General features: G+C 40.2%; 1 protein-coding gene across 4 annotated transcripts in view; it reads left to right on the plus strand.

Moving 5' to 3' along the window:
- Positions 1 to 26,952, plus strand: part of Tenm1 (teneurin transmembrane protein 1) — a 796,988-nt gene that overhangs the window by 732,405 nt on the left and 37,631 nt on the right. For all 4 annotated transcript variants that reach the window (XM_015498499.2, XM_048797132.1, XM_048797133.1 and 1 more), the window contains 2 exons: positions 21,132 to 21,498; positions 22,906 to 23,416. In XM_015498499.2, coding sequence (XP_015353985.1) covers positions 21,132 to 21,498; positions 22,906 to 23,416 — 878 coding nt within the window. The remainder of the gene's footprint in view (positions 1 to 21,131; positions 21,499 to 22,905; positions 23,417 to 26,952) is intronic.

A 26,952-nucleotide genomic window follows, 5' to 3' on the forward strand; every position in this document is an offset into this window, starting at 1 on the left:
GACCTCAGGTGAACCTGAAGCTCTCTAAGATACAGAAATGTCTGGTTGGTAAATTCAGTGGTTAATGTCTAGAGGTTTTAGGTCCAACATCCTAGGCTAAGTCACAACTCAAACCAGTTGGCATAGCTATCTTTCAGACTATATCTTTAGGCATAGCCCCAGTCTCTATTGACTATGGGAGGGAAAAGTACACAAATCAATAACAACTCTTCTGTATCAAATGTAAATATAACACAGAGGTAGCACTCCATCTAGCAGAAGTGCCATCTTTTCATGCAAAAATTAGTTTGTTTGGAAAAGTGAACAAGACAACATATAAATCATTTATCAACAGGCCATTTTGTTGAGAGGCGTTTATCCTGAGTTACATAAGAAGAAGAGGTATTCATTTGGTCTACCTCAGAGAATACTCCCAACAGAAAACCAAGGAGATGATTCTGAAGGAGCAATCCTGATGACTGACAAGGAGACTAGCAAGTGGGAATATAAAAGAAGTTTAGTGATAAATACCCAATGTATTATTATTTATAAATTTCAAACACATAGAAAATGTTGGTTTAGGCCAGCCTCATGAACCATTTAATACATAATTATGTCTTTAAAAGGCATATGGGAGAATCACATGATGAACACCATGAAATTATCCTCAAAAATCACAAAAATGAGAAGTTTCTAGAAAATATTGGCATGAACATGGCATTTCCAGAGAAGCTCTATTTAAACTCAATCACAAACAACTTCATAACCTCCAAGAACAGTTATTTATTTTTATGGGTATTTTCTGGATTTTCATGGCAATTTCAGTACCTATTATTTAGGAAGTACATGGGTAAAAGATGTTATTGACTAATAACAAGATAGTCCTTTCTGGTTCCTGTTCACCTTTACTAGTTTTACTAGTTTATTGTTACCCCTGGCATACAATAGCATATTATTCTTCTTCTATACTTGTGTATGGGTTCATATTATGAATCTAGTCAAGATCCAGTCATAAAAGCAGAAACCAGCTGGGCACAGTGGTGCACACCTGTAATCCCAGCAGCTCAGGAGGCTGAGATAGGAGGATCAAAAGTTCAAAGCCAGCCTCAGCAACTCAGTGAGGCCCTAAGCAATTCAGTGAGACCCTGTCACTAAATAAAATACAAAATAGGGCTGGGGTTGTGGCTCAGTGGTTAAGCACCCCTGAGTTCAATCCCGGGTATCAAAAAATAAAAATAAAAATAACTATATTAGTTATTCTAACTGGATTTAATATAGGGGATAGGCTGCACAGTTGTTAAAGGGTTAAAATAAAGAGAAGGAATATCTGCAGGAAGTGGCCACCACCTCTAGGACTACAGAAATATAGAGAAGAGTTTGGAGTTGTCAGAACCTAGTAATGGGGGGCGGGTTGCTCCAGGGAGATAGGACTTAGTCCTTTGAGAAGAGGATGGCAGCCTTCTTATAATAACAATGTTCTTCTTACAGTAACAATTAAATTAGTCTCTGGTACCTCTGAGAGGGCATCATGAAACTGATTCTCAGAATACACAAAGAATCTAAAAAGTGCTGCCAGCTACTACTGCCAAGATGAAGGGCTACTGTTGGGACAATGCTGACAGGAATAGAAAGCAAGCAGGAAGGAGCAAGTCCCTTCTCACTCCTCTAGCTTCCCAAGATCCCGTTATTTCCCATATTGTCAGGATCTATCAGAAATCCAGCTGGCAATATAAAAATGTAGATTGCAGTGTCTCAACCCCAGCATCACAAAGCAATATCTTTAAAGGAGTGAATTTGGAGCTGTGAGACGGTAGCTTAATAACTAGCATACTGTGCAATGAGGTGTTAGATTCATGTCATTGTTGCTTCTGCTGGAGTCACTCAGATATGCTTACAGTTTGGATGAAACATTAATTAGAGTGGACTGTTTGCCACAGAGGATTTCATCATTACTGACTATGTAAGAAGCTCTTATCAGTAGACCTCAACCAGAGCTACTCAATGTGTTTGTGAGGGTGATTTTGACTCCCCTCTTATTGAAACTCAGGTATTTAATATTCATCACCAGTTTTGCTATTGTTCAGGCTCAAGTCTGTAGCCTGCATGCTTCCTTAAATAATTCTTTACACATGATAAGTGGTCATGTGTCCAATCTCCAGAGTTCTGGAAGCATGAAGCTTGAGCTGGACCATCTGTTGAGTGTGTGCAGTTCTGTATTAACACACAGGGAAGTGGTGGGCAAAACCTGGAAGCACACTGAAGGGCTAATGAAAATTCGACCAGTTAAATCCTCCCTCTAAATGTTCATTAGGCCATCTGCTCTTATTAGTGTCCTTATCATTTGGAAACATTACAGAGTTAAGATGAGAGAGACAATCTGTGGAATTCTGTTCTAACTTGAAATGAACTTCTGAGTAGAGCAATCATGAATTGTGATGTTTCACTTCCCATTCAGAGCCATGCCCATTTCTATCTTAACATCTCCATGGTGAAATTTTTTAATAGTTTCTTCCTGAAATATTATACCAGAAAGAAGGGTTAGCAGTAGCTACAGAAATGAAAACATAATCTCAGAGTGGCTGATCAATGAAATCAGACCATTTCATAAAAGCTATGCAGTCATACTTCTGGCCTGTAAATTGCTTTAGGAGCCAAAGGGAATTGGAAGCTTAGTCTATCCTGTTGAGCCAATACTATAATATTAACAACCTGCAACAGACAAGTTTCTGCAACTTCTCAGCAGGAAGAAACTGCAGAATGATTTCAAGGGCTTCTTTATAAGTCCCTGGATCTGATGTGGCCAAAGCCTTGGTTCTCAAGAGCACAAGAATCCGACCTCCTACTGCGTGAAGACCCATAGCAGTCCTTACTCCAAATTGTCCCAGGATCACAGTCTCATCACCCAGCCTCACTTAGGATTTCATATTACCATGAACTGTTCTCCAGTTGCCTTGCCCTCTGTATCTGTATTCCCCACAGTGCTGAATATACAGTAGGCACTTAAAAACATTTGTACAGTTAAATTGAAACAGAAACTTGAAAGAGAAAATGATAGATTTCCTTTTTCCTATTCCTGTCCCTACCCCCCAGAAGTGCTGAAATGGTTAAGTTCTCTAGCTCTAATGATAAAACCGAAAATACAGAGATACAAATAGTAAATTGGCAAGTAGCATCATGTAAGTAGCATCATGTACAATATGTTCTCCTTACAATAACAATCAAATTTACAAACAAATTAGCTGTGCAGTCTGAAGGACATTCTCTAGTTTTCACACTGGGCCTTCATCTCCTGCTGATAGATGACTTTGGCTGTAAATTGAAAACTGGAAGTAGTTAAACATTCTGTGTATTCACAAGTGCCATTTCCAAAATTGAAGTTTCAGAAAGAAGATACAAGAAAGGGTTGACGGAAACTCAGAGCAATTATGCCTGTTATTAAGATGAGGTAGTGGCAATTACACAGCAGACTCACAGGGAGTGTGTACATGCTGATTGTTCTGAGGGAGCCTGTAAGAACAAACTTTTATAGCACCCATCAGGCCTTGAGTCTCCAGAGGAAGTGAAAATTTTCAGGCCCTCCATCAGTATGCTTTTGGACAGGGCTTATAGCTCCAGCAACCATCTTGGAAAGGATACGTGCTTTTTTTTCTTAATGACCTTGAATGAAATCCTTATATAAAAGGATGACTTCTTTCACTGTTTCTTTCCTCTAGAATAACCACTCTCAAGTTTTGAGTTCATGTGCCTTTTGCATTCGTAAAATTTGGGGGATCCTTAAAGAGCTTTTCTTGGATTTTATGATGTTTATATTTACCGTATTCAAAATTATGAATGTGAAGTTTTTTTTTTTTAAAAAAAAAACTAAGGATATACTAGCCTGAAGTAGTCTCCAGAAAACTCCACCATATACACATGATCAAGTAGAAAAGGTCAATTAGTATTATTAGAAAGTAATTTTGACCTCACAGTCCTACTGAAAGAGTCTTAGGACTCTCCAAATCCCCAGACCATATTGGAAATATCATATTTCCTCAATTCTAAGATACCATGGACTGGAAGACATAGCATTAGTCTGATAACTGTGGGTGGTGGTGATAAGTGTTCCAATTAAACATATGCATCAATTATAAGACACATTATCACTTTATAAATGTTAAAATATCAAAGGAGTGGAAAATGTACTTCTTAAAATTAAGGAACTATGGCAATTCCCACTAAGCTCAGTGAGTTTCTAGAAACCCAAAGATACTAGCTCAACCACACTGATAAAAAAAGTAGTTTTTTAGAGGTTTTTTTTATATTTTTATTGGGTCTTTTTAGTTATATATGATAGTAGAATCTATTTTGATATATTTATATAAGCATGTAATGTTTCTTATTCTAATTAGGATCCCAGTCTTGTGGATGTACACAATGGTAAGAGACTGTTTACATGTTTACATAATTTTAAAATGCTTACATGGACTGAAATTGTTAGTCAATGAAGCACTTGTGTTTTCACTCAAAAAACATTTGCCAACTATAATACTAGATACTGGGAACACAAAAATGAATGAGTATTCATCCTTGTCTTTAAGGTCCCAGACCAGGTAAAAGGCAAAGGAAGACTAACAAGCATTTACAGCATAATGAAGAAGCACTGGTTCTGATTGAGTTAGTCATGGAGCTGGAAGAACAGCTTGAAGGGCCTATAAATGGACCCCTGTGTAAATAAGAATGCTTGAGGTTAATCACTAAATTTAAGCAATTAGTCATCCTCTTAGCAAACGGCCAACCTTCAACATGGATAGAACTGAACATCATTACATTAAGTGAAATAAGTCATGCCTACAAAGACAAGTATCACATAGTCTCACTCACATGTGGAATCTAAAAAAGTCAATGTCATAGAAACTGGAAATAGAATGATGGTTATCAGAGGCCAGGGGGATTAGGGGAGAGGAAGGGATGGGAAAGCTAATCAATGGGTACTAAGTTACAGTTAGATACGAGCAAGAAATCCTGGTGTGCTATATTACACATTAGTGTGAGTATAGATGATAATAACATACTGATTTTTATAATAAAGAAATGATAAATGTTTGAGGAGATAAAATGTTTAATTTTATTTAAATATTACACAATATACACATCTCAAAACTTTACATGTACCAAGCATGATGGCGCTCTCCTGTAATCCCAGAGATTTGGGAGGCTGAGACAGGAGGATTGCAAGTTCGAGACCAGCCCAAGCAACTTCATGATGCCAAAGCCACTTAGCAAGACCCTGCATAAAAATAAAAATTAAAAGGACTGGGGATGTGGCTCAGTGCTTAAGTGCCTCTGAATTCAATCCCTGGCACCAAAACAAAACAAAACCAACCAACAAGTACCAACATGGTACTTCATTAATATGTACAATTTTTGTTTTTATATATCATTCAACAAATAAAAGACAAAATTTAAAGGCCTGTCCGAATGCACTTTGCTACATGTGTCAGTCACTTTCAGATATTAATTTGTTTCAGTTTAATTTACTTTAATTTTTCATACATGGGTGATTTATCCAAAAGTGTAAAACTAGAAATGTGTTGGAACAATTTGACTATAATGATATAGTCAGTAGAGTATTGTCTTCATTGTAATTAGATTCAACTGAGAATAACAGAAAACCTCATAATAACACTCACGTAAGCAAGATAGCAGCCTGACTAGAGGTATAGTTAAGAACTGAGATGGCAGCTCCACAATATCATTTGGGACCTAGTCTCCTGTATTTCTAACCTGCCATCCTAGCATGCAACTTCCATGTTCTGAGCCTCCTCATGGTCCAAGATATCTGCTAAAACTCTCACCAGTATATTTATATTGTAGAATGGAAGCAAGGGCAAAAAGAGGTTCCTTTCAGGGATCAGCTTTTCTTAATCAGTATTTTAAAGCATCCATATGAAAGTGTGGATGCTTCCATGCTTCCCTGCATGGGGCTGCCTGGAACTTCATCACATTGCAAATAAGACTCCATTGTCTTTTCTTCTAGACAGCAGTGTGCCCAGATAAAATATCAGGAGTCTAGTATTGAGGAAAGAGTGAATTAATGATGAGGTAGGCCTAGAACTAGTGGTCTCTGCCACAGGAATCTTAGCAACCACAAATTTAACATTTTGTTTTGACCCTGATACTGCCTGAACTTCTTCAGATTTATAAAAAGAGAGAAAAGCCATCTAGAGAACGTTTGGTTTTCTGCAAGCAGAAAGCACGATGACACCTGAAAGAGTTATGGCCCTTACTGATATTGCTTATAACAAGTGGAAATTATTAGAAGATAAAATACACCAGGACTACTTTGGAGTTTTTATATTGTTGTGGGGCTTTTTTCTGCTTTGTTTCCTCCACTTCCAAAAGGACTTAGGGACATTGAGGTAGATGCAATTAATCTAAATCCTCTCTAGTAAAAGAATTTTAAAGATCAGTCCTATTATAAATTTTGATTACGTTGGTACTAGCTATTCATTTGCAATGCATAATGCAATTTAAGTGTCAGGTTTTTGATTTGTTTTGTTTTTTTTCCCATTGGACAGCCATGGAGACAGACTATGCAGATGCATTTGGCCAAAGGTTGAGAGGTTCTTCACACTCTCCAGCCATTATGTGGAGATATACAAGAGTGTGAATCTGAGATAATGGGAAATAATGTACCTGTTGACAAGGCCATATAATCTTGGTGTATTTCATCTTCTAATAATTTCCACTTTTTTTGTTGCAAATATTTTATTTTATTTTTTTTTAATTTTTTATTGTTGGTTGTTCAAAACATTACAAATTTCTTGACATATCATATTCCACACTTTGATTCAAGTGGGTTATGAACTCCCACCTTCACCCCATACACAGATTGCAGAATCACATCAGTTACACATCCATTGATTTACATATTGCCATACTAGTGTCTGTTGTGCTCCGCTGCCTTTCCCATCCTCCACACTCCCCCCTCCCCACCTCTCCCCTCCCCTCCCCTCCTCTCTCTCTACCCCCTCCACTGTATAACCCTGAGGGTCTCCTTCCATTACCATGCAATTTCCCTTCTCTCTCCCTTTCCCTCCCACCTCTCATCCCTGTTAAATGTTAATCTTCTTCTCCTGCTCTTCGTCCCTACTCTGTTCTTAGTTACTCTCCTTATATCAAAGAAGACATTTGGCATTTGTTTTTTAGGGATTGGCTAGCTTCACTTAGCATAATCTGCTCTAATGCCATCCATTTCCCTGTAAATTCTATGATTTTGTCATTTTTTAATGCAGAGTAATACTCCATTGTGTATAAATGCCACATTTTTTTTATCCATTCGTCTATTGAAGGGCATCTAGGTTGGTTCCACAGTCTTGCTATTGTGAATTGTGCTGCTATGAACATCGATGTAGCAGTGTCCCTGTAGCATGCTCTTTTTAGGTCTTTAGGGAATAGACCAAGAAGGGGAATAGCTGGGTCAAATGGTGGCTCCATTCCCAGCTTTCCAAGAAATCTCCATACTGCTTTCCAAATTGGCTGCACCAATTTGCAGTCCCACCAGCAATGTACAAGTGTACCCTTTTCCCCACATCCTCGCCAGCACTTGTTGTTGTTTGACTTCATAATGGCTGCCAATCTTACTGGAGTGAGATGGTATCTTAGGGTGGTTTTGATTTGCATTTCTCTGACAGCTAGAGATGGTGAGCATTTTTTCATGTACTTGTTGATTGACTGTATGTCCTCCTCTGAGAAGTGTCTGTTCAGGTCCTTGGCCCATTTGTTGATTGGGTTGTTTGTTCTCTTATTGTCTAATTTTTTGAGTTCTTTGTATACTCTGGATATTAGGGCTCTATCTGAAGTGTGAGGAGTAAAGATTTGTTCCCAGGGTGTAGGCTCCCTATTTACCTCTCTTATTGTTTCTTTTGCTGAGAAAAAACTTTTTAGTTTGAGTAAGTCCCATTTGTTGATTCTAGTTATTAACTTTTGTGCTATGGGTGTCCTATTGAGGAATTTGGAGCCCGACCCCACAGTATGTAGATCGTAGCCAACTTTTTCTTCTATCAGACGGCGTGTCTCTGATTTGATATCAAGCTCCTTGATCCATTTTGAATTAACTTTTGTGCATGGCGAGAGAAAGGGATTCAGTTTCATTTTGTTGCATATGGATTTCCAGTTTTCCCAGCACCATTTGTTGAAGATGCTATCCTTCCTCCATTGCATGCTTTTAGCCCCTTTATCAAATATAAGATAGTTGTAGTTTTGTGGATTGGTTTCTGTGTCCTCTATTCTGTACCATTGGTCCACCCGCCTGTTTTGGTACCAGTACCATGCTGTTTTTGTTACTATTGCTCTGTAGTATAGTTTGAAGTCTGGTATCGCTATACCGCCTGATTCACACTTCCTGCTTAGCATTGTTTTTGCTATTCTGGGTCTTTTATTTTTCCATATGAATTTCATGATTGCTTTCTCTATTTCTACAAGAAATGCCGTTGGGATTTTGATTGGCATTGCATTAAACCTATAGAGAACTTTTGGTAATATCGCCATTTTGATGATGTTAGTTCTGCCTATCCATGAACAGGGTATATTTTTCCATCTTCTAAGATCTTCTTCTATTTCTCTCTTTAGGGTTCTGTAGTTTTCATTGTATAAGTCTTTCACCTCTTTTGTTAGGTTGATTCCCAAGTATTTTATTTTTTTTGAAGATATTGTGAATGGAGTGGTTGTCCTCATTTCCATTTCAGAGGATTTGTCGCTGATATACAGGAATGCCTTTGATTTATGCGTGTTGATTTTATATCCTGCCACTTTGCTGAATTCATTTATTAGCTCTAATAGTTTCTTTGTAGAGCCTTTTGGGTCTGCTAGGTATAGAATCATATCATCTGCAAATAGTGATAATTTAAGTTCTTCTTTTCCTATTTTGATGCCTTTAATTTCTTTCGTCTGTCTAATTGCTCTGGCCAGTGTTTCGAGAACTATGTTGAACAGAAGTGGAGAGAGAGGGCATCCCTGTCTTGTTCCAGATTTTAGAGGGAATGCCTTCAGTTTTTCTCCATTCAGAATGATGCTAGCCTGAGGCTTAGCATAGATTGCTTTTACAATATTGAGGTATGTTCCTGTTATCCCTAGTTTTTCTAGAGTTTTGAACATAAAGGGATGCTGTACTTTGTCGAATGCTTTTTCCGCATCTATCGAGATGATCATATGGTTCTTATTTTTAAGTCTATTGATGTGGTGAATAACATTTATTGATTTCCGTATATTGAACCAGCCTTGCATCCCAGGGATGAATCCTACTTGATCATGGTGTACAATTTTTTTGATATGTTTTTGTATCCGATTCGCCAGAATTTTATTGAGGATTTTTGCATCTAGGTTCATTAGAGATATTGGTCTGTAGTTTTCTTTCTTTGAAGTGTCTTTGTCTGGTTTAGGTATCAGGGTGATGTTGGCCTCGTAGAATGAATTTGGAAGTTCTCCCTCTTTTTCTATTTCCTGAAGTAGCTTGAAAAGTATTGGTATTAGTTCCTCTTTAAAGGTTTTGTAAAACTCTGCTGTATACCCATCCGGTCCTGGGCTTTTCTTAGTTGGTAGTCTTTTGATGGTTTCTTCTATTTCCTCAATTGATATTGGTCTGTTTAGGTTGTCTATATCCTCCTGACTCAATCTGGGCAGATCATATGACTTAAGAAATTTATCTATGCCTTCACTATCTTCTAATTTATTGGAGTATAAGGATTCAAAATAGTTTTTGATTATCTTCTGTATTTCTGAAGTGTCTGTTGTGATATTGCCTTTTTCATCCCGTATGCTAGTAATTTGAGTTCTCTCTCTTCTTCTCTTCGCTAGCATCGCTAAGGGTCTGTCGATTTTGTTTATTTTTTCAAAGAACCAACTTTTAGTTTTGTCAATTTTTTCAATTGTTTCTTTTGTTTCGATTTCATTAATTTCAGCTCTGATTTTAATTATTTCTTGCCTTCTACTTCTTTTGCTGTTGTTTTGCTCTTCTTTTTCAAGGATTTTGAGATGAAGTATGAGATCATTTATTTGTTGGTTTTTTCTTTTTTTAAGGAATGAACTCCAAGCAATGAATTTTCCTCTTAGAACTGCTTTCAATGTGTCCCATAGATTCCGATATGTTGTGTCTGTGTTTTCATTTATCTCTAAGAATTTTTTAATTTCCTCCTTGATGTCTTCTATAACCCATTGATCATTCAGTAACCTATTGTTCATTCTCCAAGTGATGTATGCTTTTTCCTTCCTTCTTTTATCGTTGATTTTCAGTTTCATTCCATTATGATCAGATAAGATGCATGGTATTATCTCTACTCCTTTATATTGTCTAAGAGTTGCCCTGTGACATAATATATGATCTATTTTTGAGAAGGATCCATGTGCTGCTGAGAAAAAAGTGTAACTGCTTGATGTTGGGTGGTATACTCTATATATGTCAATTAGGTCTAGGTTATTAATAGTGTTATTGAGTTCTATAGTTTCCTTATTCAACTTTTGTTTGGAAGATCTGTCCAGTGGCGAGAGAGGTGTGTTGAAGTCTCCCATGATTATGGTATGGTGGTCTATTAGACTCTTGAACTTGAGAAGAGTTTGTTTGACGAACATAGCTGCACCATTGTTTGGGGCATAAATATTTATGATTGTTATGTCTTGTTGGTGTATGGTTCCCTTAAGCAGTATGTAGTGTCCCTCTTTATCCCTTTTGATTAACTTTGGCTTGAAATCTATTTTATTTGATATGAGTATGGACACTCCTGCTTGTTTCCGAAGTCCATATGAGTGATATGATTTTTCCCAACCTTTCACCTTCAGCCTATGTATGTCTTTTCCTATCAAATGCGTCTCCTGTAGGCAGCATATTGTTGGGTCTTGTTTTGTGATCCATTCTACTAGCCTGTGTCTCTTAATTGGTGAGTTTAAGCCATTAACATTTAGGGTTATTATTGAGATATGGGTTGTTCTTCCAGCCATATTTGTTTATTTCTGTTACTAAACATGGTTTGTTTTCCTCTTTGATTATTTTCCCCCCCTTTACTGTCCTACCTCCCACTGTTGGTTTTCATTGTTATTTTCCATTTCCTCTTCCTGTAATGCTTTGGCGAGGATGTTTTGAAGAGATGGTTTTCTAGCTGCGAATTCTTTAAACTTTTGTTTATCGTGGAAGGTTTTAATTTCATCTTCCATCCTGAAGCTTAATTTCGCTGGATACACAATTCTTGGTTGGAACCCATTTTCTTTCAGTGTTTGAAATATGTTATTCCAGGATCTTCTAGCTTTCAGAGTCTGTGTTGAAAGATCAGCTGTTATCCTGATTGGCTTACCCCTAAATGTAATCTGCTTCCTTTCTCTTGTAGCTTTTAAAATTCTCTCCTTATTCTGTATGTTGGGCATCTTCATTATAATGTGTCTAGGTGTGGATCTCTTATGATTTTGCACATTCGGCGTCCTGTAGGCTTCTAGGATTTGGGATTCTGTCTCATTCTTCAAGTCTGGGAAGTTTTCTCGTATTATTTCATTGAATAGACTGCTCATTCCTTTGGTTTGGAGCTCTGTACCTTCCTGTATCCCAATGACTCTTAAGTTTGGTCTCTTAATGTTATCCCATATTTCTTGGATGTTCTGCTCATGGTTTCTTAACAGTCTTGCTGAGCTGTCTATGTTCTTTTCCAGTTGAAATACTTTGTCTTCATTGTCTGATGTTCTATCTTCTAAGTGTTCTACTCTGCTGGTAGTATTCTCCATTGAGTTTTTAAGTTGGTTTATTGCTTCCTGCATTTCTAGGATTTCTGTTTGTTTGTTTTTTATAACCTCTATCTCCCTGTATAGTTGATCCTTTGCTTCCTGGATTTGTTTGCGTAATTCATTGTCGAAGTGATCTTTCATTGTCTGATTTTGCTGTTTAATGTCTTCCTTGATACTCCAGATCATCTGAAGCATGTATATCCTGAATTCTTTATCTGACATTCCATCTGCTGCAGCTGTTACCTCTTCTAAAGTTGCGTTGACCTGCATTGCTTGTGGTCCTTTCTTTCCTTGTCTTTTCATACTGCTTGCGTATCTTTCCTGCAGGCGCGGGCGGCGGCTCTGCTCTCTCCTTATTCCAATTGGGGTGTCGTGGCTACCACGCCGGCAGGTCACTGGGCCTGTTCTGGGCGCTGGCGGCGGCTCTGTTCTGCCCCTACTCCAATTGGGGTGACGAGTGTACCACGCCGGCAGGCCACCGGGCCTGATCCGCCGGTCGGTTGCAGGTTTGCCTACCCTGCAGGCGCGGGCGGCGGCTCTACTCTGCCCCTACTCCAAATGGGGTGACGTGTCTGTCGTACCGGCAGGCCACTGGGCCTGTCCCGCTGGTCGGTCGCAGATCTGCCCACCTTTCGGGCACGGGTGGAGGCTCTGCTCTGCCCCTACTCCAATTGGGGTGTCGTGACTACCCCGCCTGCAGGACGCTGGGCCTGTTCCTGGCACGGGCGGCGACTCTGCTCTGCCACTACTCCAATTAGGGTGGTGTGTGTACCACGCCGGCAGGCTCCTGGGCCTGATCCGCCGGTCTGTTGCAGGTCTGCCTACCTTGGAGGCGCGGGCGGCGGATCTGCCCTGCCCCTCCTACCACGCCTGCGGACCCCTGGGCCTGATCTGCAGGTTGGTCACAGGTCTGCTCACCCTGCGGGCACGGGTGGCGGTTCCGCTCCGCCCCCACTCCAATTGGGGTCACGTGACCACCACACCGGCAGGGCCTGATCCGGGCGTGGGAGAAGGATCTGCTCTGCCCCTACTCCAGTTGGGGTGACGTGTGTACCACACTGGCAGGCCACTGGGCCTGACCCGCCAGGCTGTCACAGGTCTGTTTACCTTGCAAGCGCGAACGGCGGCTCTGCCCTGCCCCTCCTACCACGCCCATGTACCACTGGGTCGCGGGTCTGCCCACCTTGCGGGTGCGGGTGGCGGCTCCGCTCCGCCCCCTCTCCAATTGGGGTCACGCGGTCACCACGCTGGCGAGCCGCTGGGCCTGCTCCGGGCGCTGGCGGCGGCCCGGCTCCTCCCCTCTGGCTCGACGACAAATTGAGGAGACTCGGGTGTCTGTGCCTCACCCCCCCTACCAGGAGACCAACTGTTTCTGTCGCCGCTGGTATTGATGAAGTTCTCTCCTCCGCCGCTTTCTGATGACATCAGATCTCTGCCATGTTGGTATCCTATGCGAATGGCAGCATTTCATTCCCCTTGCCGGGCAACCAAAGCAACGGGTGAGTCCTGACCGGCCCTCAGCAGGACCCGGACCGAGAAGCAGTTTCCACGGGCTCCTAGCCCTGGGCCAGGGCAGTTCCTGGAGCCTGAACTCGGCCGCCCCGTGCTCGGTGCTCGCTCCGATAAGAGCAGGCTCTAAGAAGCACCCAGGCACTGAGCCCGAGCAATCTGTCTGCAAGCCGCAGGCGAATGGCAGCCTGAAATTACCTGTTCTATGGCTGAATGAGCTGCGGTCAGTCAAAAACAGGGATGGTGACATCAGCTTTCCAACATGGTGGCCGCTGGCCTCCTCTGTGGTCTGACCGGTGTGGAGAACCGAGATGGACCGCTTCCTTCCTCCGTCTCGAACCCAGAATTCAGCCCTGAGTACGGTGCTTGCACGGCTGGCAGAAACTGCAGCGCTGTATCCCTACGTCGCTATCTCCTCCTAATTTCCACTTTTTAAAGCAAGATCAATAGGGGCCATCACTCTGAAAGGTGACATCGTGCTTTCCAAGTGCAAATAAACAAACTTTCTCCAGACAATTTTTTTCCTTTTTTTTTTTTTGTAAATTTGAAGAAGCTCAGGCAGTATCAGTGTCAAGAAATGAGAAGGCCATTTGAAAACTGACAAAAAAGAGATGCTAACAAGCTGGAGTTGTCAGCTTTTAGAAGCATGGGGAAATCTAATGTGGAGCTGGCAGAATACCTGGCAGAGAGCATTCAGTCCCATCACTGTATCTTCCCCAGGACAGGCACACTACAGAAGAGATAATCATACACTTACTGGAAAGTCCTACTGAAGAGGCCTCAGAGATCAAACTCAAGCAGAGTTACTTTTAAATGAGCTATAAAGCTCCAAATATATAGTAAAAGAGAGAGATTAGAGGTGTCATGTTTGGGATGAGGACACAAGGCCTTTGGGGGAATGACTGGTTTCTTCAACATAGTTAAACTTTGGGAAAAGGAGTTATTAGCACTTGGTAGAAATTATAAGATATTAACAGTCGTGTTATGTTTTACAGGCTCTTCATGAAAATTAGTTTCTTAAAATTAGTGTAATGGAACAGCAATAATCTGTTGTTCTATGCCATTGGCAGCCCCTTGGACATACTGAAAAATAAAGGAAAAGAAGTTAGCAAAAGACTGTAAACTCCATGAGGGAAGTAATTCATTCTGTCTTTATTAGAGCCAGTTTTTTTGAGTGCCTAGTATAGTGTGTAACATGGGACAAATAAACTTTATTGATAGAAAAAAGGAAATTAAAATAGTATGGACTATGCTTGGAAGTGTACCAAGAGTACTGTTACAAATAATAGGGGGAATCCAAGTAATAAGCTAAAATATTAGCCATGAAATTGAAATTGGCAGACAAATGTGAGATAACATATCCCAATATAAGCTAAATATTTCTTGGAGGACATATAGATTAGAAAGATCCCCAAGGAATAAAATAAATGAGCCAGGAGGAAATGGCTAGTGATGTGTAATCGAGGGAAACCTTAAAAGAGCATGACTATAGAATTAAACTTAAGAGTTTATAAGATCACCAAGGAAGAAACATTGTAATAATCAGAAAGGAACCTGAGGAAATACAGGCATGTTCCATAATAAATAAATAGCCTTTATGAAGTTTTCTGTTTGCCAGGCACTGTGCTTGGTGGTTTGTATAGATTTTTTTCACCTAATTCCTATAATAATTTTTGAGAATTTCACTCAATTTCTAGATGAGGAAACTGAAGTTCAGGCATGTTCATTCATTTGCTCCAAGGTCACAGAAACAGCAAATAATATATTCAGAATTTTTGACCCTGGAAGTCTTACCTTCAGAGCCTGAGCTCCTAACTTCATTCTACTATATCTGAATTTTTTTTTTCTAGAGAGAGAATACATAGCTTTTACCAGATTCTCAAACATCTCTGTAAATCAAAAATGTATGAGAAGCAGTATTTCAGACTCTGAGTACCAAGAAGGCAGAGACTATGTCTACCTGGATCCACACTTAATATGACACATGGTTGGATGGAATTATATATTCATGGATGGATGTACTAATGAATGGCTGGCCTCCAAATTGGTTTTCTCACATCTAGTCTGGTTTCCCTCCAGCCTGTCTTCCAGACTGCAGCCTAAGAAATCTTTCTAAAATACTAATCTGACCATGTCAGCTCTCTATTTTAAAGATCTTCATAGATGCCTCAACACCTACAGTTTAAATCTAGAGGTCTTAGCATACACAGCTCTCCATGACTTAATCCAGTGCTTCTCAACAAGGGATAAGGTTTTGCCCCTCAGGGAACATTCTCCAATGCCTAGAGACATTTTGGGTCATCATGATTGGAGACAAAATGTTACTGGCATAAAGAATAAGGACCAGAGCTAGGGCTGTAGCTCAGTAGCAGAGTGCTTGCCTAGCATCTGTGAGGCACTGAATTCAATCCTTAGCACCACATAAAAATAAATAAATACAATAATTTTTATAAAAACACTCATGTTAAAAACTAATAAAGACCAGTAATTCTGCTAAACATCCTACAATGCACAGTACTAACTACACCCAAAAGTAGTGTCTTAATGGTGATACCTGGACATAGTGTCCCTGACAAACATTTAGAACTGTATCTACAACTCATAGCTACCCCATTTTATGCTTCTGTGCTTTTTTTCATTTCTATTCCTCTGCTTAGATCACTCTTCCCACCTTGCTTTAGACACCTTAGTTTTAACCTTCATGTTAAGCTTACATTTCTCTCCTAGGTATCTCACCCAAACTCCCTCCTCTGTGTTCCCATGCCCCCCAGGCATCTATCATGATACTTAACCACACCATATTAAATGACCTGTTTCTGTATCTGCCTTCTAGCACTTAACTTGTGAATGAACAAACAGCAGAAACCCATTTTGTTCACCTTTATAACCATGCCTGCACATAGTAGGCACCCACAAGGCATTGAATTAAAAGATAACAGACTGCAAACAGAAACACAAATCACTTGATTCCTAATAAATTTTTGACCTTCTTAGCCAGAGAGCAATTTTTAGATTGATCCAAAAGAGGTAAAGGGGAGGCCAGACTTGGTAAGAAAAGAGTAAAGATTGTGACCATTCTTCTGAATGAGGAAATCAGATGACATAGGAGCTACAAACATATCTAAAAACTTGGAATGTAATATTTTTTCAAGTGATTTTTTTCTCAAGTATATAAAATAATAATCCATGTAAAATGTCTGACACCTAGGAAGCACTCAATAAATAGTAGTTACTTTTATTAACAGCCTATATTAGTGGTTCTGTAATTTTATAGGTGCTATAAATTAGGACCAGTTAAAAGAAAGGGGCAGCACCTATTCATGTTTAAAAAGTAGGTCAATTTAAAGAAAAATATTAAGTCAATTATAGTGTACTTGGCATAGAAGTAAGGCAATATTCATAAAAGTGGTAGGTGGACAACAAAGTCTAAGAAACAGTCAAAAAGGAACTACATTGAATGGTAACTGGTTTAGGTTTCTTCTAGTTCTAAAGATATGTAACTATGAAACTGTTATTTATATTAATGCCACTTACCATCCCTTACTATGTGCCAGACACTGAGTTGAATACCCTATATCACTGTATCATTTAATCCACATAAATAGATAGTACTATTTCTATACTATTTATATACTATCATCAGCCTTTTTTTCCTTATTATAGTTAGGAAACCAGAGATGCAAAGAGGATAATCCAATTTCCAGAGGGTTACATACTAGTGGAAAGAGTGAATCTGAAGTCAAACTGTTCAAGAGAGCCCAAGTACACAAATGATAGTTTTTGTCTATGGAGTGGGGTTAGGTTTCTAATTGAGGGATTTTCTAACCTAATCTAATCAAAAGTCCATTTTTAGATATTGCTTTTTACACCTAGATTTTTCCCATAGTATTCTGCTACTATAAACTTTTACTTAAGTCAAAATTAGCTCGATCTCTAAACCAACCAGGGAACTGGTTGACCTAAGAGTCAGCTCCCTTCAAGGCAAGTTTTCAATTAGCAGCGGAAGACATAGTGCTGTCAAGGGTTGACATCAGGACCAAGAGCCCCTTCCTGCTCAGGGTTATTTCCCAGGGAAGATTGTTGGGAGATGGGCACATTCCACCAGCTGGCGGCTATACCAGTGACCTTTAATTCAAGTTTAGCTTAAATACATTTTGACATTTCAAACAAATTAATGTATTTTTACAAGGTGGGGCAAGCATCACAAATTAGGCCAAATGGCTTGCCTGTAGGCCAGGTCACTAGGCAGAGTTTATAGAGCTTCACTGCTGCTTTTCGATCTCTTTCTGTTCTCCACCCCAAAAGAAATCTCTTCTGCGCCCTCCCCCTGAGAAACCACTAGGACAAACGCCAACAGCTCTCAGGAGTTAACCTTAGCCCGATTTTAGTAGCATGTAATTCCAGGCTCTCTCTGCAACTAATAGACATTAATTCTGACTGCCAGAATCAGTTCAAAGACTCCATCCCATATGTTAGGTTGTATGTTATAGAAATGCCTTGATAGTAAATACTTTGTTTCTATTGTGTGGGTGTAAGGCACCAGTTTCTTGAAAAATTACCTGGAAATGGAAGTATTTAATGAGAGAAGGTTATAAAAGAAACTGACAACGTAAAAAAGGTAAAAAGGTCCATCTTCTGAAAAGGCAGCCCCTCGATTACTAAGTAACCACACATCCTTCATCTGAGCAGATTTCATAGACAAGCTGCGCAGCCAAATCAAATGGGAATTAAAGGGATTCTGTGTAGTTGGTATAGAAAGTGTCTCAGAAGCACAAAGGCCACTTTAGTCACAGGAAACTGCCAGAGGGTGGCTTATTTGATGGAGAAGAAAACAAACAGACACAATAGCTGGTGTATTTTGAAGCAATATTAAATCTAATAAACATGACACTGATAGTATTGGCCTAAATCAGGTTGGCTGAGTTGGAGAATTTAACAGCTTATTTTCCAACTACCAGCCTTTATCTCAGAAGCAGCCTTGATAGCTTAGAATAGAATCCAAAACATGCTCCTTCTCTTGTTCCTGCCAGGTGTGTGCCATCCCCGGCCTCTGCCCTGGCCTTGGCTCCCAGAGTGGGGATAATTAGAATGTCATTTCTGCCAGGTTTGTTTTTTCTGGGTCACTGACTTCAGACTCCATCAAAATAGGAGTGTTGTACTGAAATAAATTTATTTCCTCTTCCTCAGCCAGCCCTGTCTTATTTCCTGGGGGACCATGCTCCACAGGACTAGTGCACACAGACAGTTTCTGTACAAGCACGATAGTGTATATAGAGGTCCAAGGCAGGGGCACATGGTGGAGGAAGAGTCAGCGCCCTCAGCAGCAGCAGGCCTCACTGCCTCTCTCCGTGGCAGGGCACTGACACGCAAAGGCCTCAGACAGACGTGCTGAGGAACACATAACCGCAAACTGCTCTGGGAGCTGTTAAGGCTGGTGTTTAATGTTTATCCAATGGCCTCAGTCTGAAAGGCACTGTAGAACATGCATAACACAAGCTGAGCTTTATACCCCATTAGCACTCAAATTCCTAGCTGCCCAGAGGCATATGGTACTGACCAGAGAAGGCCAGTGTGGATGTGGAGGTGGAGGGCATGCAGAGATGTAGGGACAGAATGAGGTTTGCTAGGTGTCTGGGAAACACCCAGAGGCAGAGGCAAAGAGCCCCAGGTGGTCCAATAAGGAAGGTCAAAGGCAACCTTTGTCCTCTTCACAACATCACCAGTTGCCCTCCCTTTTGAGACACAAGCAGAGGAAGAACCATATCTTACTACCTGGGCTTGCTTACTAAATACATATCAGACCTCTTCCAGCTGGGGAAGCAGTGGGCCTCAGAACGCAATGAAAACATATCTTGTTTTCAGACTTTCAGCTTCTATGAGGAAAGCAAAGCCTTCTTGGGGTTTTTACTTAAAGCCAAAAAAAAAAGTCTACATTATAGTTACTATTTTGGCCACAAATGGAATATTTTTTTCTGCCATTGTCTAGCCCAAAAGGAGACAAAGAGAAACTAGAGTGGTGAGGTGGAGAGGGGCATGGAACATAGTTCTCTTAGAAGTACCCAGGGATAAATATTCACTCTCAAGAAGATGTCAGGGTAGGCATTGCACCAACTCCTATGCCCAGAAAGGAACTCAAGTGCAGACCAGTACCTAGCACAGCACTTAGCACAAGGCAACCCACACACACAGTCCTTTTACTTCTATCACTTTAACATGTCTCAAATCCATCTACTCTCCATGCCCTCCATTGTCATTCTAGTTCAGGCACCATAATCCCTTACTTGGGCCACTGCCTGCCTCCATCTTGCCTCCACCTCCAATATAATCTCAATAGCACCTAAAACCCAAATATGATCCATCTAAAACCCAAATGTGACCATGTCACACCCCTACTTAAAGCCCTTCAGTAGCTTCCCCTGGTCATCAGAATTAAATTGGACATGCGTTTCCCTATTTTGCCTGGTATATTAGTTTGCTTGGGCAAAAAATGTCACAGACTGGGTGGCTTAAACAATACAAACTTATTTTCTCACACTTCCAGAGGCTGGAAATTCAAGATCAAGGTGTTGACATGTTTGATTTCTCCTGAGGCCTCTCTCCTTGGCATGCAGATGGCCAACTTTGTGCTATGTCCCTCTGTGTGTGTACAGCCCTGGCATCTCTTCCTCTTATTATAGAGACACCTGTCCTTTGGATTAAGACCCCACCCTTATAGCCTCAATTAAACTGAATTTACTCTTTGAAGGTTCTGTCTCCAAATACAGTCACATTGGGGTTTAGAACACCAATAAATGAATTTGGGGAGGACACAATTTAGTTCATACCACCTGGCTACTGAATTATTTGTAGTAACCTAAATGGGCCATTCTGTCTCTAACCTCTGCGCCTTCACTCTGCTGTTCCCTCTGCCCAGATTGACCTCAACTCTACTCTCCTCAACTTCCACCCCATTCCTCTCCTACTGGTCATCTCAGCCCCTACTTAGCAATCACGTTCTTTGGTAATATCTTGCCTCCTGACTCCCAGTTCAGGTGAAGTGCTCTCATACCCACTCTGCTGTCTCCTTCTCATAACGTAGAGAGTAATTCCTAAAGGTTCCTCCAAGGGCTCTACCAGACCATAAGTCATTTGAGGGTTGAGGCTGTGTCATAGTAATTTTTCAAGCCCCCAAACCTAGCATAAGGCTTAGCCCGGAGAATATTCTCAACAAACATTCAATGAAAAAAAAAAATGTTTCTTTCTGAAGGAGGGGGCACATGGGTGAACCAGGCCAAGCTGAGCAAGCAGTATGATACAACCTAGGATTCCAAACCAATAGCTGATGAACTATACGTAAGTAATCCACAAGATGGATATTACATCTGTGCTAACAACTGCTAAGTAAAATCGGTTTTCCCTTCACCCTGTTGTCCAAAAGACTATAACTGTTTTTAATGCATCTACCACACAACGAGAAAGAATTGTGTTTATAGCAATCCAGAAGCCCTAGGGCAATGGTTCTCAGAATCACCTAGAAGGCTTGTTAAAGCATAGGTGACTGGGTCCCCATCCCCAGGGGTTCTGATTCAATAGAACTAGTGTAGAGCCTGAGAATTTGCATTTCTAACAAGTTCCCAAGTGATGCTGTTGCTGCTGGTTTAGAGACTACACTCTGAAAAGTGCTATTCAGAGGATCCTTCTGGAATTGAAAAAAAAAAAAAAAGAAAACTTTGCATTATGTTGGCAATAGCATAAATCATAAATATGTTTATCAGAAATGTCCCCCCTTCACTGTCAGACATCACCAACATTTGCTGAAATTCTTAAGAGGGGGAAAACAACAAACCAATGTTTCTTTCAAGGTAAAATTGCCTCTGGAAAGATATGGTAACCTAACGGTGTGTGTTCTGTTCTGTTTGCAGGTGCGATTAGAGTGGCCAACAGACCTTGCAGTCAATCCCATGGACAATTCATTGTATGTCTTGGATAACAACATTGTGCTGCAAATTTCTGAGAACAGGCGTGTGCGGATCATTGCAGGGCGCCCCATTCACTGCCAGGTGCCAGGCATCGATCATTTCTTGGTCAGCAAGGTAGCAATTCACTCTACTCTGGAGTCGGCTAGGGCCATCAGCGTCTCCCACAGCGGGCTGCTCTTCATAGCTGAAACAGACGAGAGGAAAGTAAACCGCATTCAGCAAGTGACCACCAATGGGGAGATCTCCATCATCGCTGGTGCCCCCACTGACTGTGACTGCAAAATTGATCCTAACTGTGACTGTTTTTCAGGTATGACCTTTTCAGCAATTCACCAGCTCCCTCTCTCTGTTTTTAAAAGAAAAGCATGCTTCAGAAAAGTCAAAAGGGTTCCTTGTAAACATTGGTGTGGGCTAGCAAAGAAAGGAATGGGTTGGCAGTCAGATCACCTAGCTGTTCTGACAACTGAATCACTGAATGACCCTGGGAAAGCCACAAAACCTCTTCATGACTCATTTGCCTTATTTGTTAAATAAATACAAGCACTTGTCTCAATTTTATTACCTTGCTATTCTGAGGATAAACTAAAGGAAAAATGTTATACTCTTTTCAAAAGTTAAGATCATTGTGCCAATGTAAGAATATGACATTATTTGTACTTTCAAGAAAGGGAAAATTAGTACAACCCACATCTACTGATTTGGCTATGGAAAAAATAATTCCCCTAGGTTACTGGTTTCCAGATTAAAAACATTCACTATTCGAGATTCAGAGGGTTCAAAAACAGAATGCCTTGGGGATAGAATAGTAAAATTAAATCCCACAATGGAGGCTCCTAAGGACATCACTCTGCTATCTACCTTGTTTTATAAAAACCTAAAATTCTCTCCAAAACTAATAGGGTCCTTTACTTTAATTGAAATGGGAGAAAAAGAGTCTTTTCCTCCAAAACATGCAATGGATATTCCAGATATCTAACAGACCTCTAAATGTCAACAGATGCATTATATAGAAACCCCTCCTTGCTACATGTAGCCCTATTAAACTACTCATCCAAGCCCAAATGGTCCTCTTACCTTTTGCCTTTTCTTAGGCCACAGCAATCAGGAGCCAGCAATTTGGTCAAAAGGACTTTTGATCAATATTTCCAATGATTTCCTGGACAATAAGTTTTATAGATATTTGGCTAATTTGTATCTTTCATTCAAGGCAAATCTAATGTTTAGTCTATTTATCAAATTTGATGCACCGAATCATTGTTACATTTATAGACTTAGAATACTTTAACAGTGGAACAATGGGAATTAACAGAAGAAAGGGCTCTAGGCATGGTAGGACTAGAAAATCATGAAACAGATCCTACAAGCATTGACAGGCATAGTTCTCATGGATTTCTAGCCAAATTTTGTGTAGCTATCATTATTTGCTGTTCTTCTGTCTTACAATACAATAGATTCTGAACAGCAGGATTGAGGATTTCACAAAATTGGTGTAACTGAGATAATTACATCTTACTGTTCATCTTTAGTGGTACTGACTCAGGAATTACAATTTTTTGAATAATGGGTTTCAAAATCATCAAGGGGACCATGCAGAGAATGTTGGTTCACTGATTATTCCTTTTAAAATGATTCCTGATGCACAGTGCTTTCTGTCTATGGTGTGTTCATATAAATGCTCATGATGCCAATTACTAAAATCTAGATCTTTCTCCCATAGGTGATGGGGGCTATGCCAAAGATGCAAAGATGAAAGCACCTTCCTCCTTAGCAGTGTCGCCTGATGGTACCCTCTATGTAGCAGATCTTGGAAATGTTCGAATTCGTACCATCAGCAGGAACCAAGCCAATCTGAATGACATGAATCTTTATGAGATTGCCTCACCTGCTGATCAGGAACTCTATCAGTTCACTGTCAATGGAACCCACCTGCACACCCTGAACTTGATAACAAGGGATTATGTGTACAACTTCACCTACAATGCTGAAGGTGATTTGGGTGCCATTACTAGCAGCAATGGCAATTCAGTGCATATTCGCCGTGATGCAGGGGGGATGCCCCTTTGGCTTGTGGTGCCTGGCGGGCAGGTGTACTGGCTGACTATAAGCAGCAATGGAGTCCTAAAAAGAGTTTCAGCCCAAGGCTATAATCTGGCCTTGATGACCTATCCAGGAAACACGGGACTTCTAGCTACCAAAAGTAATGAAAATGGATGGACAACTGTTTATGAGTAAGTTTCTAATTCTCAACATAGTCTTTGTTGGATTTTTATTTGCAATTGTATTACAGTAGAAAAATGGCTTAGTAATTGCTGGGTATTGTATGCTATTTTCTCCTAACAATCACAGTAAAAAGTAAATAGTTGAGAAGAAAATTTTACCCAACTCCTAGGGTTTGGACCCATTTTCCCATAGCAGTTTATAGAGCATAATAATAAAAGCATAGACTGAATGAAGGAGGAATCAAGTATAGCACTGCAGGAGTCAGGAATGTGGTAGAAGTCCATGTACTCAAACAATTTACAGCATACCTGGGAAGACAAGGTAAAATTGCATTTAAATAACAAAGCTAGAGGATAGTTCTAAAGCAGTAAAGAAGCAGTGTGATTTAACAAGTATTTCTTGATCCCTGTGGGGTTTAATGAATGAATACATGAATATGTGCCCAGCCCAGTCCAACTCAGTATAAGTTGTGGTGGGAGGTAAGAGAGAAGTTAGAATATAAGAAATGGACCCTGAAAAGCAAGTGTAAAATCATGTGGATCAAATGCTGAATAGCAGCACCATTCCATTGACTGCTTCCGTGAAATGCAGAGCCAAATGCTCCCGTGTGGGCTTGGGCTTCCTCAGTGTCCCTGCGCAAGTCAAAGAATTCAGCACATATTGGCAGTTACAGACCAGATCTGTGACAACTTTGTTTAACTTGGAACAAACACAAAATGTGTCTGACAGCAAGCTACTAGGAGATGTCAAGGCATGGAAATACAGACCATTGTCCTTGCCTTTTAAAGCATGGACAACCTTGTTTGCACATCAATGCAGTTAGCAAGCTGGTCTACCAGCACTCACAAAGCATTTTCCCCACAAAGGGAATTGCTGTATTTTGGGCCAGTATACTGAGGGAGGGTAATCTGTGGAATCTGAACCCAGAGCCAGGAATGGTGTTAAAGTTGAAGACTGTGAGAAGTAGAGATATTAAGTATGAGAGTTTCCAAGTGTGACTACTCTTGTGAGGATGTAGACAATATGGCCAGTCCCATGAGAGCTTCCTGAGGAAAGGGACAAAAGACTTGGCCTTCAAGCTTTGGATCATGTCCCAAAGAAGTGCCATTTATATAAAAGAGCTGGACAGCTGTTCTAGTTTCACTTAGAAAAATGTATTCAGTTGTTTCTGTTGCAAGTCTTCCTTAGTTTTGAAAAATTCTCTTATATCTTAATGAAGAGTAATAAACGCTAGTGTTCGCTAAGGATTTGCTAAGTGATAGGTGCTAGAGTAGGCAATTCACATACACTGTTTTAATTGACTCCTTTAATAGCAACATGGGATGGGTGCCCCTAGTATGTCCATTTTTTTTTTTAATGTAGTGCTGAGGATCAAACCCAGGGCCTTGCACATTCTAGGCGAGCACTCTACCAGGAACCACAACCCCAGCCCCTAGTATGTCCATTCTCTGAATGAGTATTTCACGCCACAGTATTTCAAGTCCACAGTTCAAACCCCAAAATTCTGTCTCAAAAACGTACATTTCAGACTTGTGTTGTGGCTCAGTGGTAGAGCAATTGCCTCACACATGTGAGGCACTGGGTTAAATCCTCAGCACCACATAAAAATAAATAAAATAAAGATTTTTTAAAGCCACATTTTGAAATATACTACCTTTAGGAATGTTAGCTTCTAATGAGAAATTTTAGTGTCTTTTTTAAAGCCCATACCAGATCACATTGTGGCTGACTTTAGGCAAACAACTATATTTTTTATATTTTTTTTAGTTGTAGATGGACACAGTACCTTTATTTTGTTCATTTTTATGTGATGTTGAAGTTGAAATCAGGGCCTTGTACATGCTGGGCAAGCACTGTATCATTGAGCTACAACTCCAGCCCCAAATAACTATTTTGAAAGCTATTAGTTGAACTCAGTCCCCCAACAAGAAAGGGCCAAAGTATTAACTCATTTTCAAAATAACCAGTTCAACCATTTATTTATTCAACAAATATTTCCTGAGCATCTACTCTGTGCCACACAATTTTCTAAGGGCTGGGGATATAGTCATGAACAGAAAAGATATACATGGAGCTTAAATGTCATTGAAGGGAGACAAGTAAGATATGTAGAACTTCAGGTGGTGATAAATTATATTCTAACTTCTCTAGTACAGTAGGGTAAGGGAGATCAAATGTGTGAGACAAAAGGGAGGGCAGGACAGCCTCAAAGAAGGTGATACTGGAGCAAAGACCTGTAGAAGATAAACGAGTAAGTCATATGCATATCCAGCAGGAAGGAGGTATTAGAGGAAGAGGGAACAGCAAGTGCAAAGGCCCTGAGCAGGAATAAGTCTAACATATTCAAGAAATAGTAAGGCAATTATGTATGTATGGAGCTGAATGTGTAAAAGTAGTAGAGGAGAAAGGAGGGAAGGGAGAAAGGAGGCACTGGGGAGTATTATATATAATTATAAGGCACAAATGAAAACATTAAACAAACAAACAAAAGAGTAATGGGGAGATTAAATCCTTTAAGTGGCCAGAGCTACTTCATTTTTTTTTCTTGGTAGAAGGATTTGTACCTAAGGTGCTTTACCACTGAGTCACATCCCCAGCCCCCCCCCCACACACACACACACCTTTTTTTTTTTTTTTGAGGCAGGGTCTCACTAAGTTCTTTAGGGCCTTGCTGTTTCTGAGTCTGGCCTCAAACTTGTGATCCTCCTGCCTTAGCCTCCCAAATTGCAGGGATTACAGGCATGTACCACCAACCCTGGCCAGAGTTACTTTATATAGGGCCTTAGGGGCCACTATAAAAACTTTGCCTTTTATTCTAAGAGGTGCAGCCACTGGAGAGTTTTGAGTAAAGGATTGATGTGCCTGACTTACATTTTCCAATTCATTCTGAATTGAAAACAGTATAGGAAACAGGAAAAACTAAGAGGTTTGGGGAGGTTTTGTTGCAATAAGCCAAGCAAAAGATGGTGACTTGGATTAGTGGAGGGACAATAAGAAGTATTAAAATTCAGAATATATTTCGACAATAGAACTATAGATTACATATGTTATTTGTGAGAAAGAGAAGTCAAAGACAATAGCAAAGTTTTTGGCCTAAGCAAGTAGATATTGGGGTTTCAATTTCTCAGAAAAGATGACTATGCAGGGAGTGCATTATAGTGGATGGTTGTAAGGTGGGAGATCAGGAATTCAACTGGGATATGAGCAATTTAGGTAGACATCTAAGTGTAAATATCACATAGGCTAGTGAATAGATGAGTCTGGAAATGAGTAGAGAAGGGTGACATTTGGCATCCACTAGTGTTTAGATTGTATTTAGATTGATATGGGATGAGATCTCCGTGAAAGTGAATGTAGACAAGGAAGAAAACAGATCTGAAAACATTCTGGAGCACTTCAAAGATTAGAGTTGGAGGTATGAAGAGGAAGCAGCAAGAGGGTGAAAAGGAAAGACCAGTGAAGTAGGAAGAAAACTGGGAGAGTGGACTATTCTAGAAGCCAATTGTCTTAGTCTGATTGTGATATTGTAAGCAAAACTTCAGAC

The sequence above is a fragment of the Marmota marmota genome, unplaced genomic scaffold (assembly GCF_001458135.2).
Source record: "Marmota marmota marmota unplaced genomic scaffold, marMar, whole genome shotgun sequence".
Classification (NCBI taxonomy): Eukaryota; Metazoa; Chordata; class Mammalia; order Rodentia; family Sciuridae; genus Marmota; species Marmota marmota.